Source organism: Grus americana, chromosome 10, assembly GCF_028858705.1.
Source record: "Grus americana isolate bGruAme1 chromosome 10, bGruAme1.mat, whole genome shotgun sequence".
Taxonomy (NCBI): Eukaryota; Metazoa; Chordata; class Aves; order Gruiformes; family Gruidae; genus Grus; species Grus americana.
In genome coordinates, this window is record NC_072861.1 from 24,049,498 (window position 1) to 24,066,692 (window position 17,195).

Genomic DNA, 17,195 nt, shown 5'->3' on the forward strand with positions numbered 1-17,195 from the left:
TCTTACACCCCTTCCCTTGCAAACAGCATGAAAGAGCTCGTCGGATTGGCAAGTCTGGAAATCCTCCCCCTCAAACACCGACTCAGGGGTATCGCCAGCCGTGCCAGGGCACTGCCAAGCACTCGCTCCCCAGCCCCGGTGTCCCAGCCCAGGGACGTGAGGGGTGGGAAAACCCTTCCTCAGTGCCGGTGCCCCCGCGAGCTCCCGGTGCCGCGGGGACAAACCACCGCGACGCTGCGGCACACACATTCACCGCCCCGCGCTCCACCGACACCAACAGCCGGAGCTCGGCTGAGTCCCCAAGGGACCAGAAACACGGGGAGATGCCTCCGTGGCTCCCCAAACTGGTCCCTTCCTGGGCGCTGTGGGTCCCTCAGGGGGTGAAGCGGCACCCGTGTGTGCTCCCATGGGCGAGCGCACCCGCTGAGACCCCTGCGCCCACAGGCAGGACCAGGCACGGTGCCGGGTTAGAGCACCCTGCTTCTTCTCCAGGGCCCCCCGGAAAAGCAGCCCCTCGCACAGCTTCGGGACTTGTCGGATTTTAAAGTAAGGGGTGGCAGAGCTGGCAGCAGGGAGTGGGGCAGGGAGCGGGGCAGGGAGCGGGGCAGGGAGCGGGGCAGGGAGTGGGGCAGGGAGTGGGGCAGGGAGTGGAGTAGGGAGTGGGGCAGGGAGCGGGGCAGGGAGTGGGGCAGGGAGTGGAGTAGGGAGCGGGGCAGGGAGCGGGGCAGGGAGCGGGGCAGGGAGCGGGGCAGGGAGTGGAGTAGGGAGTGGGGCAGGGAGTGGGGCAGGGAGCGGGGCAGGGAGTGGAGTAGGGAGTGGGGCAGGGAGTGGGGCAGGCACCCACCCTGCCTCTGCCCCTGCTTCAGACCCACTGAGGCACCTCCCGACACACCGGCATCAAAAGCCTTTCGTCAGGCGCTTCTGCTCATCCCATTTAAACCCAGAAACTCCCGAAGGTTTTGCAAATGGCAGTTTCAACGCTGCCAGCAGCAGCGATGGACGCCGCGGGGCCGAAAGCTTCCCCCCGCGGCCGGGGGCAGCTGCGGCAGCCGCCGAGGGCTGCGGCCAGGGCGATTCGGTCCCAACCGCTGCTCCACGTGCAAATAAAAGGGGGTTCCTGGGAGCACACGCGCTGCGGCTCCCGCGTTACTCTGATTTATCCCCATACAATACCCAGGAAGCGCAGCGCGCTTGCAGGGAGGAAGTTATTTTATATTTGAATAATAAAACTCCCACCACCTTTTATCTCTGCCTAAATTACGATCCTTCTCCGTTATCACAGCGACACATCAAACTCGACAGCCCGGGAGCGCTTCCAGCCCTGCTCGCCGGCCGGGGCCGAGGCTCGGTGGCAGCACCGCAGGGCCGGGGAGCCGCACAGACCCGGGACCGCCGCTCACCAGCACCGCACGGGGAGCGGCAGGATCGGCCCCCGCCTCCAGCACGGCCCCACGCCCGGCATCCCGGGGCAGTTAGTGCTGCTGGGCCACCCCTGCCCGGTGCTGGGCACCCACTACCCACAGGTTGGGTTTGCAGCTTCCCGCCCCCGTCTCTGCTCACTGCAGACCTCCCTAACCCACAGCCACGGCGGCGGCCGCCCCTCACCATGCTGCGGGACACCGCACAGAGATGCCCCCAGCCCCGGGCGCTGCGGGGGTCTCACTTCAGGAAGCCCCGGGAACGGCACGGGAGCATTCCAGGTGACAAAGTGAAAAGGTAAAACACGCACCGGGGGCCGGCCGCAGCCCCGCGACCACCGCCGGCTCTTCCCGGGCCCTGCCCGCTGCAGGGAGGGTGGGTGCTGCACGCCACGGGGGGCCGGTACTGAAGCCCCTGACATGCAGAGACCCCCGGGCTCGATGGGACACAGCCTGGGATGCCAGAGACCCCCAGGGCCTCTCCCCTCTCCCACCCTAAGGGCTCGACAGGCTGCTCCAGCTTTTCACCGGCGGGGAGACACGGCGCATCCCCGGCAGCAGCCAAATCGGTCCTGCAGACCCCGAGCCGCCAAGGCCGACAGGGAGACGGCTGCAAGTGCTTTTCAGCAGGAGCAAACGACGACTTCTGCCGCAGCCTCAGGAACTCCCGCGTTTCGCAGTAATTCAGCTGGAGGCAGATACCAGCGCGGAGAATTTCGGCTCCGGCTGGCGGTTTGGCAAAGTCCCGTACCCGGACGCCGAGCGCTGTCGTGCGAGGTGGAGAGGCGCCGGCAGGACAGGGCCAGGCAATGCCTGCACGGGCGGGGGCTGCTCCTCGGGGGAACCCCGCAGCACCTGCCGGCAGCTCAGACCGTTTCCAGCGGCCGCTGCTGGGGACCCCCGGCCAACGTGTGCCCGGGGCTCTGCTCGAGGGTGGCTCAGCCAGGAGGGACCCGGCCTGGCACCCGCCGTGGCCCCGGTCCCCCTGAGCCCGCTCCCCAAGCTCCGCTCCCTCTGTCGCTTTTTCTGCAAAAAATCCCCGGCACCGGCCTGGCTGTTTTCACTAAGAGCAAAATGCTGCTTGGGAGCTACTTCTGCTTCCAGAGCCTCAACAAATGACTTTGAATTAACGAAGGAGACTGCCCGAGTGATTAACGTGCAGGGACCGTCTCCCCAGAAATGTCCCCCCGCGTGTCTGATGTGCCTGGGCCGGCACGGTTAGCGCAGCGATGGCTCTGCAAAACCCCCCGTGTGTGCACCCCCAGACGCGGCCCCTGCCACCCCGGGACACGGGTCCCCGGTCACCCCAAGGTGGGGGTCCCCGCACACCCGCAGTCGCGCTTTGCCCGCTCCCGTGCCCGTCTCCATCTGATGCTCGTTCCCACGCACCGTGGCCGGGACAGCGGGGCTCCCGCAGCCCCCGCAGCCTCACTGAACGCCAGCGAGACGATTACAGAGAGCGCGTTTGCTCTCGTGCTTTGGGGGTTCCCACGCCGGCGCCTCGCTGGGACACAGATCCCCGTGTCCCACGGCCACAAGGTCCCATGTGGTGTTTCTGCAGGGGCGAGCTCCCGCGGGGCTCCCGGCCGGGCTCAGGGCACGCCACGCACCAGCATCCCCCCCCCATGCCCCCGCTGAGAGCTGCCCAGCCCTCCCGCTCCCCGCCGCACAGGCTGGCCGGCACCGTCCCACCGCCCACGCAGACCCAACCGGTGCCCGGCTCAGGGCTCCCTCGGGCGGGCGCCGGCACCGGGGACAAACCAGCGAACGTCCCGGTTTGGCAGAGTCGAGCCAGAGAAGGGCGAAGCAGAGCCCTGCCCCAAGAAACCCGCTGCTGCCGGTCCGCTGAGCTCCTGGAGGGGTTTGCTTTGCTTCTTGCCTTCTATTCAGTAACCACATAAGTAAATTCAAATAAGCTTTAAAATGACGCATTATTTCCAAAATAGAAAATCAACATATTCCAGTTTTTTTTTTAAATTTGGAGCAGGGCGTTTTCCAGCCCAAACAACTTGCCAGACCGCTCTGGCTGTCGTGACCAACACGGCCGGGCGCTTTTCCTGCAGACCCCCGCTGGTCACAGACGGTGCTGAAGGAGCCAGCGTGAGAGAGGGGGGACCAAGACACAAACACCCCCAGCAACGCCGCCCACGCAGGAGCGGTGACCATCACCCTTTTCCCACACAAAGCGGATCCGTCGTGCCGTCACAGGGGCCTTTCCGCCCCGCAGCAGACGTCCCTCGCCGTCCCTCGGCAGTGGGGACGCTCCCTGCCGCGCCGGGGACCCGCATCCGCCCGTGGCAGATAGGTACGCGGCCGCCTGTTCGTGAAGCTGATGGTTATTGCAGCTGACGTAAAGGGCAAGGGAGAGGAATTTTCCTGCTCTGGATGGATGAGTCTTAAAATTCCACAGCCAGCAATGGCAGCTTTTAACTTCCCTGACCTACATACCATGTGCTCTGGGAAGAGAGGACCTGGGACTGGGACGGAGGAGAAGGGTGGCCGGGCGGTTTATTTGCTTGCTGACAATAAGAAAAAAAACCCAGAAGCAGAAATTTGCATCCTCAGCTTCAGGACGCGCCGTAAGGATGCTCAGATGTGGGCGCTAGAGCTGAGCATCAAGCCGAGTTGGGTGGGCTTCACCCACGAGCGGGGCAAACGGCAAGCAGGGGACACTCTGCAGCGGGAGGTTTCACCCCACGTGAAGCCCACCCTAAGTCTTGGGTGGAAACATTTGTTAAAAAATAAAATAAAATCAATTTTTCCCTCCCAGCGATGCTGGCAGATGAGCACGCGGGCATCGCCGGCGCCACGCGGGCATCGCCTGTACCACGCAGGCATCGCCTGCGTGGTACAGGCGATGCCCGCGTGGCGCCGGCGATGACCCGCGTGGCGCCGGCACCGTGAGCAGACCCCGCTCGTGGCTTGGAAATACAACCTTGGCATCGTTAACGAAGAAACCGGCGTTATAGCAAAGTCCTAACCCGGGGTATATCGGACATTCCTACCTCAGCCAGATCTTACATACGGATATCGCCGTTGCTATAATGACTCGGCGCCTTCGTATTTGCAAGAAATCTGCAAATTGTATATATGCGGCTGAGAAAGCGCATCTGAGCTGGTGGGATTGGGCTGGGAATGGGTTTTTTCCTCTCTCCTCCTGCTTCTTTAACGCATCCCATGAATCCACTGGATGCGAACGTGTGAAAAAAGGGGACGGGTTGGCATCACGTTTAAGACACAAAAATCAGTAGTGTAATCCCAAATTTATGAGCAGTTCAGGTTTAGGTTCACAAATTGTGATTTAGGTTCAAAAAAATCAGATTGGATGTAAATACATTTAGGTTTCGGTGCTGCTGGTATGAAGGCTGAGTGTTCAGCTCATGGCAGAAAGCCTGGCTAAAAGCACACAAGTTTAGGAAAAAAGTTTGAAGTTAAAGTTTATAAAAATCCAACAGACCAATCCACCAGGCCGGCTGTCGTGGCAAAGACCCAGGGGAGCAAACCAAGGTGAATTAAGCTGATGGGAAGAGCCAAACAGCTTGAGCCATGAGCGCCATACATTTTAAAAAAAAAAAAATCATCGAAAAATGTCCTTTTAAGCTTTTTAATAACCATTTTCTTTTTCCGATTTTTTGTTTTGCAAACGCTCTCAGCCTTTTTTCCTTTATCAGAAACCAACCTCTACTGACTCCCTTTGGCAACCAAACTATTCCAGAACCTATTTTACCGCTCCAGCTCAGAGTTTGGATGCACAAACCCACTTTTCCTGAACCATCCAACAACCGACGGCTTCTCCGACAGGATTCCCGCTGCCGCGGGGGGGAGGGTGCTGCTCAAGCACCCGGCTGCGGACTTTGAAAGCTGGAGCTTGAGCCCCCGAGACATCGATGCTAAACTTAACTCTGGATCTGGAAAACCTCGGGGAGGCGTTTGACGCCTGCGCGGGGGCTTGGGACAGGCGGGGTTCGCCGCTGAGCACGCGACACCCCAGCAAACCCGGGCGCCGTCCCCAGCCTCGGGGGCCGAGCGGGGACACGCGCTTTGCACTCCTGGTGACGTACAAAAGGCAGCCGCGGAGTACGGCGGATCTCAGCCTTTTGGAAAACCGTTTGCGAGCGTTAAAAAAAAAAAAAAAACAACCCCGCAGCCCTGACCGCCGCCGGTGGATGAGGACGTTTGACGTACGCGCCTTGCTTGCAAACACCGGTTTGCCCAGTCGGTGCCGCCGGCCCGGGCTGCAGCTCGGCGACGAGCACAACCTCAGCCCCGGGTCCCGGCTGCAGCCTGCCCAGCACCCCCGTCCACTCACGTCGCGCTTACTGCGGGGGGAACGACTCACTGATGACTTTAGCTCCTTTGTTCACAGAACATCTGTAAGAAGGCCACGTTGTCCCAAAATTGTCTTATTTGGATTTATATGAGAAATTTGGGGAAGAGTTTCTCATCTTATGACAAAGCCAGTTCCCGCAGAGGCAAGGTGTCCTGCGCTCAGACTAGCCGTAATCGCTTCATCGCGACCGCACCGCACTATCCTGTCCTTTGAATACGCGTCCTGCGAATAATCAGAAAGACGGCAATCGGGCCGCAGCACGCTCAGACAGATACCCCCCAAAAAAAACCCCCCAGACTTTTCTAGAAGCCGACAAGCGCGTTACCCTCCCGTGCATGTTTTGCACAGACCGGGCTGCGGCTGGATGCGCGGCTAACGCGGGGCGTCCGCGCGGCGCAGGGACCGCTCGCTGCCGTACCAACCGGCACCTCCCCGTTTTGCTTCGCTGCCTTCACGCTGGGCCCCGGCACCCTGCCCGGGAGCACCCTCACCCCATCGCCCCGCACCCCAGGGTGGAGCAGAGGGTGCCCAGGCTGCGGGCAGCCCTGCTCGGGGTGGGGGGGGGGGCCAGGGACACCCCGCTCGCCCCAGCAAGCGGCTGCTCTGCAGGCAGGATCTGTCCCCTCCTGCCGCCTCCTGCGCCCTGCCCCGAGCCCTTCCCCGGCTCGGGACCACGTTCAAAGCTGCTTCTGTGGCCTCTGCTGCCGCCCCCACTCATCTGGAGCCCTTCACAGAGGTGCCAGAGGGGAACCCGGCCTCCGCGGCTCCCCGGGCCGTCGCCGCAAAGAGCCAGGGGGTCCCGGGGGGGCACACGCTGCTCGTCATCGCACAGGGGCTGGGAGAGCAGCTCCCAGCAAGGCACCTGCATCTAATGCCGGAGGAGAAGGTCTGGAAAATGCCTGGCTGCTCCAGAAGGGCCATCACCACCCTCTTCATCAGAGGGACCTGCCCAGTGCCCTCCCCCCTCGGCTCACCCAGGGCAGCCCCTTCCGAGGGCACCGGGAGCTCTGCCCAGGTGACCCCCCCCGTGCAGGGACAGGCACAGCCGGGTCCCGTGCCCCACGCCGCTGCACCCTCGGAGACCTGCCCGAGCTCTCCTGCCGCCGGGGACGGCTCCGTCAGCGGGGCCTGGGGCTCGGCTCCGAGGGAGAGCGCACGTCCCCCCCAGGGAGCTGGGGCTGCTGCAGGTACCTCCTCCCGATGCCCCGCGAGGGCAGGCAACCCCGAAGTGCCCAAGCGTCCCCCAGCTACGCTTCCCTCCAGCTCTTCCAGCGTCGCAGGGATGGGTGCCGCCGGACAGGGTGCCCTCGGTGACTGCGCTTTGTCTCCGCTCGGCACCCGCCACTCTTGGTGCTGCTGGTGCTGAGAAGAGACGTGGCTTTCTCGCGCCCTGCTTAGCTGAGAGGGCAATGGGCAGGATGGGGGCTGCACGCACTTCAGGGAGGTGGAAGACAAACTCTTTCCCTGGTGGGAACCGTTTCCACAAGCCTTCTCCCATCCCGCTGGGAAACCACGGCCACGCACGCCCACCCACTGGTGCATCACGGTGCAAAATGCTGCCTCGAGTCTCCCCTGCCCCCCGATAGCAGGGGCAATGTGTTACCCCCATCCCTGGCAAACGCTTCCGAGATGGGGAAGAAAATCTCCGGCTATGGGCTGTGTGTTCACCAGAGCAGCCCAGGCTTTGTGGGAAAAAAGACTCGTTGCTCCAGAGAGCTTCTGAGCTTCGAGTCAAGGGTTTCGCACAGCGCTACCACTTGACTCAGCATCACGTTGGCTCTCGTCCGAGACACAGAGTGCTGCTGGTTAAGAATAGCTCAAGGCACCAGGGTGCGGGTCTGCAAACGTGACTCAAGGCTGGATCCGTGGAGCAAACCCAGCCGTGATTCCCCGCTGCCCGACTCACGCGCGACGGCGAGCCCTCACCCGAAGCCGGAGCCTTCCTGGAGCCGAGCATGCGGCCTCGAGGTCGGGGACGGATCTGCTCCGGATCTCCGCGCCTGCTCAGCTCCTCCGCTGGGATCTCCCTTTGGCTGCGCCCCACCACAGGCAGTCCCACCCGGGGCGCCCCGCGTCCTGCCCGCCCTCCCCTGCAACGCAGCACGGACCGGGGGTCTCTCGCGGCCCCTTCCACCACAAGGCAGGAGACGTCGGCACGTGAAAGCACATCCCAGCGTCCCCACCCCCGGGGGGCTGCACGGCTCAGCCACCGCAGCAGGATAAAAGGGAAGGTTCGCCCCCCGCCTCGCCCCAGCACCGCCAGGCACGCGCCCATCGCGCCGCCGGCACCGCCGCCCCGAGCAGCCCCATCGCCAACCTCCCGCTCGGAGGGGGACCCGGCAGACCCTTCTGCTGGGCCACAGCCTGAAGCCCACCCAACAATACAATATCTTCCAAATCGAAATGGTTTGAAGAAAATTTCCTTTGCGGAAAAATGTAACAAAAACAGAAAAGAAAGTTTCCAGAGGCGTCCAAATCCCCTCTTTGGTGTTTCAGTTTTTCAAATAACCGTGCTCCTTTATTCTCACACGCACTGTAGCCTAAAAACACACTGCATTCCCGGCAAAAAAAATCTCCCACCAAAGCAAAATACGTGAGTTTTAAAAAAGAGGGGGTTTTGAAAGACCCACCTTTTAAAATTTCTCCTTCATGGAGAATTTGAAACCTTTCAGGCTTTACTCCAGTGAAGGAGGAACCTAAACCTGAAACTCCTCTGCTGCAGGGAATACTGCCCTCATAGCTCCAGCGGTAACTGCCCAGACAGATAAATACCCTCAGAAAACAATTAGCGGTGACCCCCGGCAATGCTAGAAATTTCCTCGGCACCTTCCTTCAAAGGAAGAGCCGGTGGTGCTGAATGCGGCTCAGCTCCAGGTGAGCTGGAAGAAAATGTTGTAGCTGCTTTGCAGACCTCGGACACCTTCCTGCCAGAGACCTGCCGGCTTTGCGTGCCGTTCGCTCGCTTTGGGCCTCCTGCACAGACCATGCTGCAGATCTGCACCATCAATATTCTGCTGCTTATCTCATCTGGTATGCCATTAATTAGTTTGCAAAGCAGTAGGCATTCAAGTGCTTGAGCACTTTCATTTACATTTGTCCTAATGAAATTATACAAAATTATGAGCCAGACGCTAAACCTTGGTAAATCGGTGCAGATCAGCAGCCTGGTAAATATTTGGCGTGGCAGGATCTGACCGCGCCGTGATGGCAGCCCCTCGTTTGCACTGAGGAGAAATCTTCCAGGTGCATTTGGAAACGGAAAGGGGCTCTGCCATCCTCCCCTTAATGCGTACCTGGCACAAAATCCCTCCTGCACCCACACGAGGAGTCGGAACCAGGCGAGCCAGCTTGACTGAAGCCGAACCAGGAACGCGCAACAACATCTGTTACGCCGCTACCTAAAGGCCCGCAGCTGACAAACAGGAGAGCAGCGTGACCCCCGTGCAGACGCAGACCTTCCCTGCTGCCACAGCCGAACGCGCAGTACGCGGGAGGCTGCTCCAGGGCAAGGGCCAGGACTGCGAGGAGCCACAGCTGTTGCAAAAAAAAAAAAAAACAAAACCGGTATTTTGATCTGAGCAGGGAAATATCCCCGTGATCCCTGCCGGGAGCGAGGAGACGTGCCACGGAGCCGTGGTGCTGCACTGCCTCGCTCTTGTGGCAGGGCTTTTTGGAGCGCCAAGCGTGCCACAATTAGCCAGAGGCAATTACGGGGCTTATTTCCTTCCAGCCGACCCCCGCCTCGGGTGGGTGCCCACGGGCCTGTCCTGCAGTCTGCCGGCAGCGCCCACCGCCACCTCCCCGGGAGCCTGCTTACCAGAAATTATGCAAGATCTGCAGAGCTGGACCCAAAACGCACGGTGCCTCCCGCAAGCACCCAGCGCTGGGAAAACCACCCCCGCCCCTCGCGAGGGGCTCCCCGGTGCCCTCTGCGACACGGGCGCCCAACTGGGCGCGCGGCTGCCCTCCACGCACAGCGGTCGAGGGGTGAATCCAACCGCAACGGGCTCTTCTCCGCGTTCGAGAGGCTGGATGTGAGTCTGGAAGCTACGGCTGCGACGGACAGGGATTTGCACCCCCAGGCTGGAATGGAAGCCAGTCCTTCCTGCCCCCCTCCCCGCCAGCAGCCCCTTCCCTCCCCCCGGCTCCAGCCGACGCCACCAGACAAACAAGCCAGAGGCTGCCAGCACCGCACGCCGCGCTGCTCCGCACCACCCTGCCCACCCGGGGCACAGAAACCCACCCCCGGGCCCGGTGCGGGCTGCGGTCCCTGCGGCCGGGACCCCCGGCGCTGCCGGGGGGGGGGGGGCACCTGGATTCTCCCAGGGCCTCGCAACAGCTTTGCGGTTTGGGAGCTGTTGCACCCGCATCTGCGAGGAGCGCTGCAGCCGAGTGCCGGCCCTGCGTGCGGCACGGGGGGCCCCGGCTCCGCGTCTCCCCACCGCCCCGGGAGGGGATGCGCAGCGTTTCCAGCCGGGGCTGTGACAGGAGCACGAACCGCACGCGTGGGGAGCGGGAACGGGCTGAAATCCTGGTGAAAACAAGGCCCTGCACACCCCCCCCCCCACACACACACACACCCCGCGCTGAGCACCGCACACCCATCGCCCGGGCTGCCCACGCCGCGGGGCCGGCTGCGGGATTGCCCCCCAGCACCCTGGCAAGCCCCCGGGGGGGTGCACACGGGGGGGCTGCGTCAGGCCGCGAAATACCGAAGCCGAACGGCCGAGCCGCAGCGTGGACGGAGCAACCCCACGGGAGCCCCGGGCCCCTCCACGCCCCGCCGGGGCCACTGCCCTAAAAACTCGGCCGGGCCGGCGGGGCCGCACCGCGGACACGCGTGGGGCGCGGGGCTCCGCTGCGCAAAGCGCAGCCCGCGGCCGCCGGGGGGCGCCCCGCGCCGCAGCCCCGCTGCCAATTACCGGCGGATAATTAGCCGCGATGGGGGGGGGGGGGGGGACACGACTCCGGGCAGAGCCCGACACCCCCATAATGAACTTACCCGCTGCCCCGGGGTGCGCTGGCAGCGCGGCCGGGTGACCGGCACTGCAACCCCGGGGAGCACCCCCCCCCCCCTCCCCCGGCACAAGCCAGCCTCATCCCCCGCCCCGGTCACGCGTGGGGCAGGTCCCGGGCGCCGGGCAGGTCCGCTCCGCGGCGGGAGCCCCGGGGAACGCGGCCGCTTGCGGGGACGGGACCGGGACCCCCGCGGGGACCCCGGCCATCCCTCTCCGACAGCGGCCGGTGCAGGGGGGGGCGCCGGCCCCGGCCCCCCGTCGCGCCCACCTGCTTCTCCAGGGAGTCCTTGGCCGAGAGCGAGGGCTTGGGGGAGGGCGCCCGGTCGCAGACGCAGCCCTCGAGCAGGTAGAGCCCCGAGGGCCGGGAGCTGGAGTCGGTCTCGAAGTAGAAGAGCATGTTCTGCAGCAGCGCGAACCACTTGGTGTGCCATTTTGTGTTGTCGGAGCTCCGCTTGCTCAGGTAGCCCTTCCTGGCGCCGTCCTTCTTCGCCAGCAGCCCCAGGTAGGTGACGTGCCCGTCATTGAGCCGCATTCCCTTCTGCATCTTGGTGGGCACCGCCAGCTCCTCACATGGTCCCCGCCGGGCGGCCGGCGGGCGGGTCCCTGGCGAGCAGCCGCAGCCCCCGCGCCCGCATCAGCGGCGCCCGCTGCCCCCGGAGAGCCGGCGGCCGCCGCGGCGGCTCATGCCGCGGCCGAGCCCCGCCGCCCTGCCCGCGCAGCGCTCGCCTCCCGCGGCGGCGGCGGCTCTGCCGGGGGAGCGCCGCGTCCCGGAGCCGCGTCTCCCGCAGACGGGCGAGTCATGTGATGCCGGAGCCGGCGGCGGCACCGGGAGCCCGTCAGCGCCGAGCCGAGCCGTGCCGCTCCGCGCGGGGCCGGCCCTGCCCTGCCGCCGGCTGCGGGGGCGGCCGTGCCGCGCTCCCCGGGGCCGCCCCCCGGGGCCGCGGGATGCCGGGGCCGCCCGCCCCTCCCGCCGCCGCCGCCGCCAGCACGGCCACTGCTCCGCACGGCGCGGCCGGCGGGGACCCCCGGGCACACGGGACCCCCGGGCCGGCACGGACCCCTGCCCACGGCCAGAGCCCCGGGCACACGGGACCCCCGGGCACACGGGACCCCCGGCAGCAGCTGGAGCCCCGGGCCAAGAGGGACCACTGGGACAGATGGGACCCCCGGACTAGACGGGAGCCCTGGGTGAAGGGGGGCCCCAGGTGAAAAGGGACCCTCAGGCCAGGAAGGGCCTTGGGACAAATGGGACCCCTTGGCAGAACAGGACCCTATGCAAACAGGGGCCTCCGGGTGAAGCAGGACCCCCAGGCCAAGTGGGGACCCCCAACCTGCGCTAGCTCGGCACGGGAGTATGGCTGGCACGAGCCCTGGCTTGCCATGAGCCCCAGACTGAGCAGGACCCCCAGGCCAGGTGGGACCCCCAACCTGCGCTAGCTCAGCGTGAGGGTGTGCTCGGCTGGGCACCCACCCCAGACACCCACTCCAACCCCGGGTGCCCCCCCGTGTCCAGCCCTGCGCATGTCGCTGACCGTGGGGTGTCCCCACTCGTGGCCTTCCCCTTGGCGGGTCCCACGCACAGCCTGCACCCCCCACTCAGCGGCGCGGAGCTGATCTAGTCCCTGCACGCTGCAATCCTCCGCACCGCAGTCCCTCAAGCCGGGGTGGTCCCTCTGCGTGCGGAGGTATCGGCACCCCTCGACACCGTCCTCTCCCTTCCCACCCTCTGCCTCTCGTTAGGGCACCCTGCTAACGGCGCAGCCGCTCCCAGATGTCACACGCGGGAGAGAACGGGACCCAGTTTCTCCATTTATTTCTGTTCGTCTCGCTCTTCCATCCCTCTCCTCCATCCTGGCCTTGAGTGCTGTGCCAGGGCGAAACTGGGAGAAGTGGGCACTGGCAGCAGCTGGAGCCTGTGCAGGGCAGGGAGGGCCCTGGGGCTCCCCATATCCCCCGGGGGGGGCTCCCCGCAGCTGGGAGCACTGGGTCGGTCAGGCACCACGGTGATGGGCACACGTGAGACCTGAGGTGGCTGGAATGGAAGGCAGCGCAGGAGCCCAGCTGCCCGCATCGGCAGAGAACCTGCCCGGGCCCCGAGCGTGACCAAGGCCCTGCAGACAGGGGGGCATCAGGAAAATCGTATTAATTAGCTTGTTTCCGCTGAAAATGCTGGCAGATCTCCAAGGAATTCAGTGAGGTCACAGGTTGCCACGGCAACAGGAGGGAACTGGCTGGAATTGGGAAGGGTGATGGCATTACCAGGATGGAGCTGCTTGGCTCCTGGGACTGGGATGCTCACTGGGACTGGGGTGCGCGCTGCCACGAGGGATGGGGCCTGAGCGCCTGCCGGGTGCTGGATCGGTGCCGGGTCGGGACAGAGCAGCCCCGGCCAGGAGCGGGAAGCGGGGCCGCACGCTGCCCTGGGCACCGCGCACCACAGGCTGCTGTCCTCCCGGCTGAACGTGCCCGCTGTTACCCAAATTGCAAGCCGGAATTTAGCTCCAGGCATGGCCAGGGCTCTCCCCTTTTCCATTTTTCCAGCCTGATCAGTGAGGCCCCACACCCCGTTTCACCACCACAGCCTCTGTTTGGGGTGAAAGATGGGTCAAAGCAGAAGGTGCTCCCCGTGACATCCTGCCAGCCGAGCGATGATCCACAATAACCCCGGAGAAGAAGCCGAGACGTTCTCCATCCCCTCCGTCTCTCTGCAGATTAGCTGGAGCCGGGCAGGAGCCTTCTCACAGCTCCTCGTCGCAGGGAGCGAGCTCTGTGCAGTGCTGCCTGCTTTTGTGGCAGGGACAGTCAGGCAGGGCCCGCTGCGTGGGAAATGGTGTGGTTGCACAGGGAGAGATCCTTCGTGGAAGCCTGCAAAATCTTGGATCAAATAATAACATGGAAGTTAGCGCTGCCAATAATTCCTATACTGGGTGAAAATGGAAAAGCCCCGGGAGCTGATGAGCCCTCCAGTCAGCCATGGGGCCGTGCCGGGGGACGCGGCGTGCCGGGGGACGCGGTGTGCCGGGGGACATGGCGTGCCCGCTGCCTGCAGGGCGAGGGTTCGCGCTGCCCTCCCCTGCCTCGCCGGCACAAGCAGGCTGCCATGATGACAGCAGCGCTTACGGCACCAGGGACACGTGGCATTTGGCTGTGGTGGGGTCGGTTCCAGATGGGGCAGCGGGACTCTGGTCCCCGATAAGTGTTGGTTTAGCTCGGACTCCCCTTAGATGATATGAAGGGTAATGGAAAAAATAGCTGACAGTTTGCAAGGCTCGAGCAAATACAGAAGCTTTGATTTCTAAAACAAAGGGAGGTTTATTTTTTGCGTGTGACGTTTGCTTCGATCGATTCTAAGGTGTTTGCAGCGTGACCTTTCTGCTCTGGGAAAGCAGAAGTGAGGTGTTCGTCACTTCCCCCGAGCACCGCTGCGCAGAAGAGCCGGACCCACCGCTGCTGGCTGCGGTGAGACAGGGAGTTTGTCCAGAGTAAAGATTTCCCAGGGTTTCCAAGTATTTTAATTGCAGTCGTTTCTTCTCTCTTCATTTAAGTGTTTAATAAACATCGAAGCAATTCCTGTGGGCATCCCGCGCAAAGCCGAGGCTTGAGCCCGAGCAGAATTGCGCACGGCAGGAGCAGCTGCTGCAGCAACCCCCGGGGGCACGGGGCCCGCTCGCCAGGGAGAGCCGGGGGCCGGGAACGCTGCTCGGGAGCGGTGGGCAGGGCAGGACGGTGGGGGCCCACGGAAGGCACGCAGGCAGCAGGGGAGCTCCAGGAGTGGGACGGCCACCAGCAGAGCCGCGTTGTTCCCAGCAGCTCTGAGCAGGCTGTGACGGGGTCTGGGGGAGCGGGGTAGAGCAGCCGCCGGGCAAGCGATAAGGCGGGCGAAGGACGGGGGTGACAGCACCCATATACAGGTGCTGCCGGGCTGAGGGTGGCTCGGTAGGGGCTCGGGGGGCGTCTGCACACACGGGTGCCGGTGCGGCGCAGGACGGGTCTGGGTGCCGGTCGGGTCTCCGGCAGACTGCTGGCTTGCTCAGCACCGCAGTGCTGGGATTTGCCTGTCCCCGCAGCCTGCCTCTCTCATCCAGGCAGGTGCAAAGCCTGTTGCTGTGCACTGACTCCTGAAACGCGTCCCCTGATTTCCATGCCAAAACAATCGGCTGTGGAAACACGGCCCTTGCTGCTCGCAGCCCCTGCTTCAACCTCTCGCGTTAGCGGGGCTCGCGTTGGCTCAGCTGGCGGCAGGTTCCTGTACACGCCAGCAGCCTCCTCGCCAGTTCTGTTCCCGTGCAGCCTCCTCCCTCTGTCAAGCCTGGATGGAAGAAGCAGTTTGCCGTTCCGTACATCCAGCTCCGGCGAGGGGCACAGGCCGGCTGCCCCACGGCTCGCTCTCCACGGCTGACACCCTTGCTCGGCAGCGTGGACGTTTCCCCGTCTCTGCGCACAATGCTCCCGCAGCGCTGGCTCTCCGCACCCCCCGGCGCAGGGCGCTCGCCTGGGGTGGGGGGGTTCCCTGCAGCAGCGTGCTGGGAGCACAGCCCTGCTCCCCCGGGGGGTTCTGCAGCTCGTGCGATGCCCAGACTTGCTGCCCGTTGCACCCGTGTCTCCCTTCCCGTGGGATTTCAGACGCTCGCTGGCCCCTCGGGCTGCCGAGCACATCTTGCTGTCTGAACTGCAGGCTGAGGATGCTGACGCTAAACATGTGCACCACAAAAGAACACCCCCCACAGCCTTCAGCTCCCCACATGCTGCTGGGTAACGTGGGCGCTGGTATTTATCGGCAGCTCCCCCGACTCCCGCTCGGCCTCTCCCGTAAAGGCCGGGCTCGGCTGCCGCCCCCGGGGAGCTGCCGGCAGAGAAGAGCCAGCAGGCAGCTGGTGAGGCACGGCCGAGACGCTGCGTGACGAGCTCCCAGCCTGGCAGCACAGGGGCCAAAAATGGGAGGTTGTACTTCTGGTGACAAGCTCGTTTCCTTCACCTGGAGCTGGGAGGAAAACGGGCATTTCTATCCGGTCAGGCTCAGCGGCATCACCCCAGGGCTGAGGCATCGACGGGGCGGGCGCCGGCGTTTGTGTCGTTAAAACGTGTTTTCCCAGGACCCAGCGTCATTCCAGGCTGCTGACAGCCGGGCACACGCTGACTTTCAGCTCTGAGCGTGGATACTCGTTCCATGCCCCCCGAGCTCCTCTCCTCGGCGTAGTACGTGCACAGTGTGCTTCCAACCGCTACGAGGGGTGCAAAGCGGCCTGGACCCTGCCCAAACTGCGCTTTCCGAAAGGAATCGGCACAAGCTGTAGTCGTGGTCAGGTCAGCGGGCTTGGGCTCCTAAACCACACCAGGCTGGGGTGCAAAAGCGAGGGGCTTTTCCGTTCTTAGTGGCAAACTCTGAAGGAGCAGGAAGAGTAACTTCACGTTTACTTCCCAGGCACCCTGGCGCCTTGGCAGAGCCGATGCTGCACCAGATCATCCGTGGCCAGGACAAAGCAACCTGAGTGGAAAAGCACCCTCGTTCGGAGCTGCGCTCAAGTGTGCCCTTGATTTGTATCCGATTCCCCAGCAGTGCTCCAGCGCTCTCTCCTTTGCGTTCTCAGAAATATCACTAGGGCAATGGGAGGACAGAGAAGAGATTTTCAAAGCGCGAGTAGATATCTGTTATAGTCACACAAGACGTCAGTGCTCCAGTGCCCTCTCCGATACACCCGCGTCAGCAGAGCTGGACCCAGCACTTCGTGGCGCAGACAGTTCTCTGCCGATCGGCCCCATCCAGCGTTTCCTTTCGGCAGACCAGGTTCCCATCACCACCGTCGCACGTTTAACCTTGTCTGACGGAGGAGTCTCCAGGGTGGAGATAAAACTTGGCGTTGAGCTGCAGAGATCGGCAGCCTCCTCGCAAAGGGGCCGGTAGGAAATTCCTGTGGAAACGCCAAACCGAAGCTTCGGTGTGCCGCAGCTCCGTGCAGCCGCCCCTGCTCCTTGCACGTGCGTTTCCCTCCTGCTTTGGCACTGCGGTTGCTGTGTAACCCACGGCAGTGCCACCGTTGGTTTCCTCAGGGCACCGACCAGGCTCCAGGACGGGGCACCCCCGGCACTGCCCCGTGCTGATCCTCGAGCCGTAACGTGCACCGCGCCTGGGAATACACAATAGGATGAGCACGGATTTGCTGAGCGGTTTACATGGGAAAAGCATCTTCTCCGACCGTGTTATAAATCCCTCAGTAGTAACTGGTGTCACAAGCAAATGGTTCTGGAAACCTGCCAGGCACTTCATCTATTTTGAATTTCACTAATTCAGTGGCTGGTGGAACCAGGAAACAAGCCCTGCAGAGAGAGGTCCTCCGCAAACACGATGGAGTTTAAGCAACCTCCTCCCTCTTTTGCAAGGCGACGCGTAACATTATGTAAAAATGCAAATAACGTCCACGCGAGGCTGCA

The 17,195-nt window shown here is 63.6% G+C and overlaps 1 protein-coding gene across 3 annotated transcripts in view; it reads right to left on the reverse strand.

The window, feature by feature from the left end:
• RASGRF1 (Ras protein specific guanine nucleotide releasing factor 1) overlaps nucleotides 1-11,636 on the reverse strand; it is a 42,402-nt gene extending 30,766 nt beyond the window's left edge. For all 3 annotated transcript variants that reach the window (XM_054836869.1, XM_054836868.1, XM_054836867.1), the window contains exon 1: nucleotides 11,035-11,636. In XM_054836869.1, the coding sequence (XP_054692844.1) occupies nucleotides 11,035-11,310 (276 nt within the window). In that variant the 5' untranslated portion in view covers nucleotides 11,311-11,636. The remainder of the gene's footprint in view (nucleotides 1-11,034) is intronic.
• Nucleotides 11,637-17,195: the final 5,559 nt, after the last annotated feature.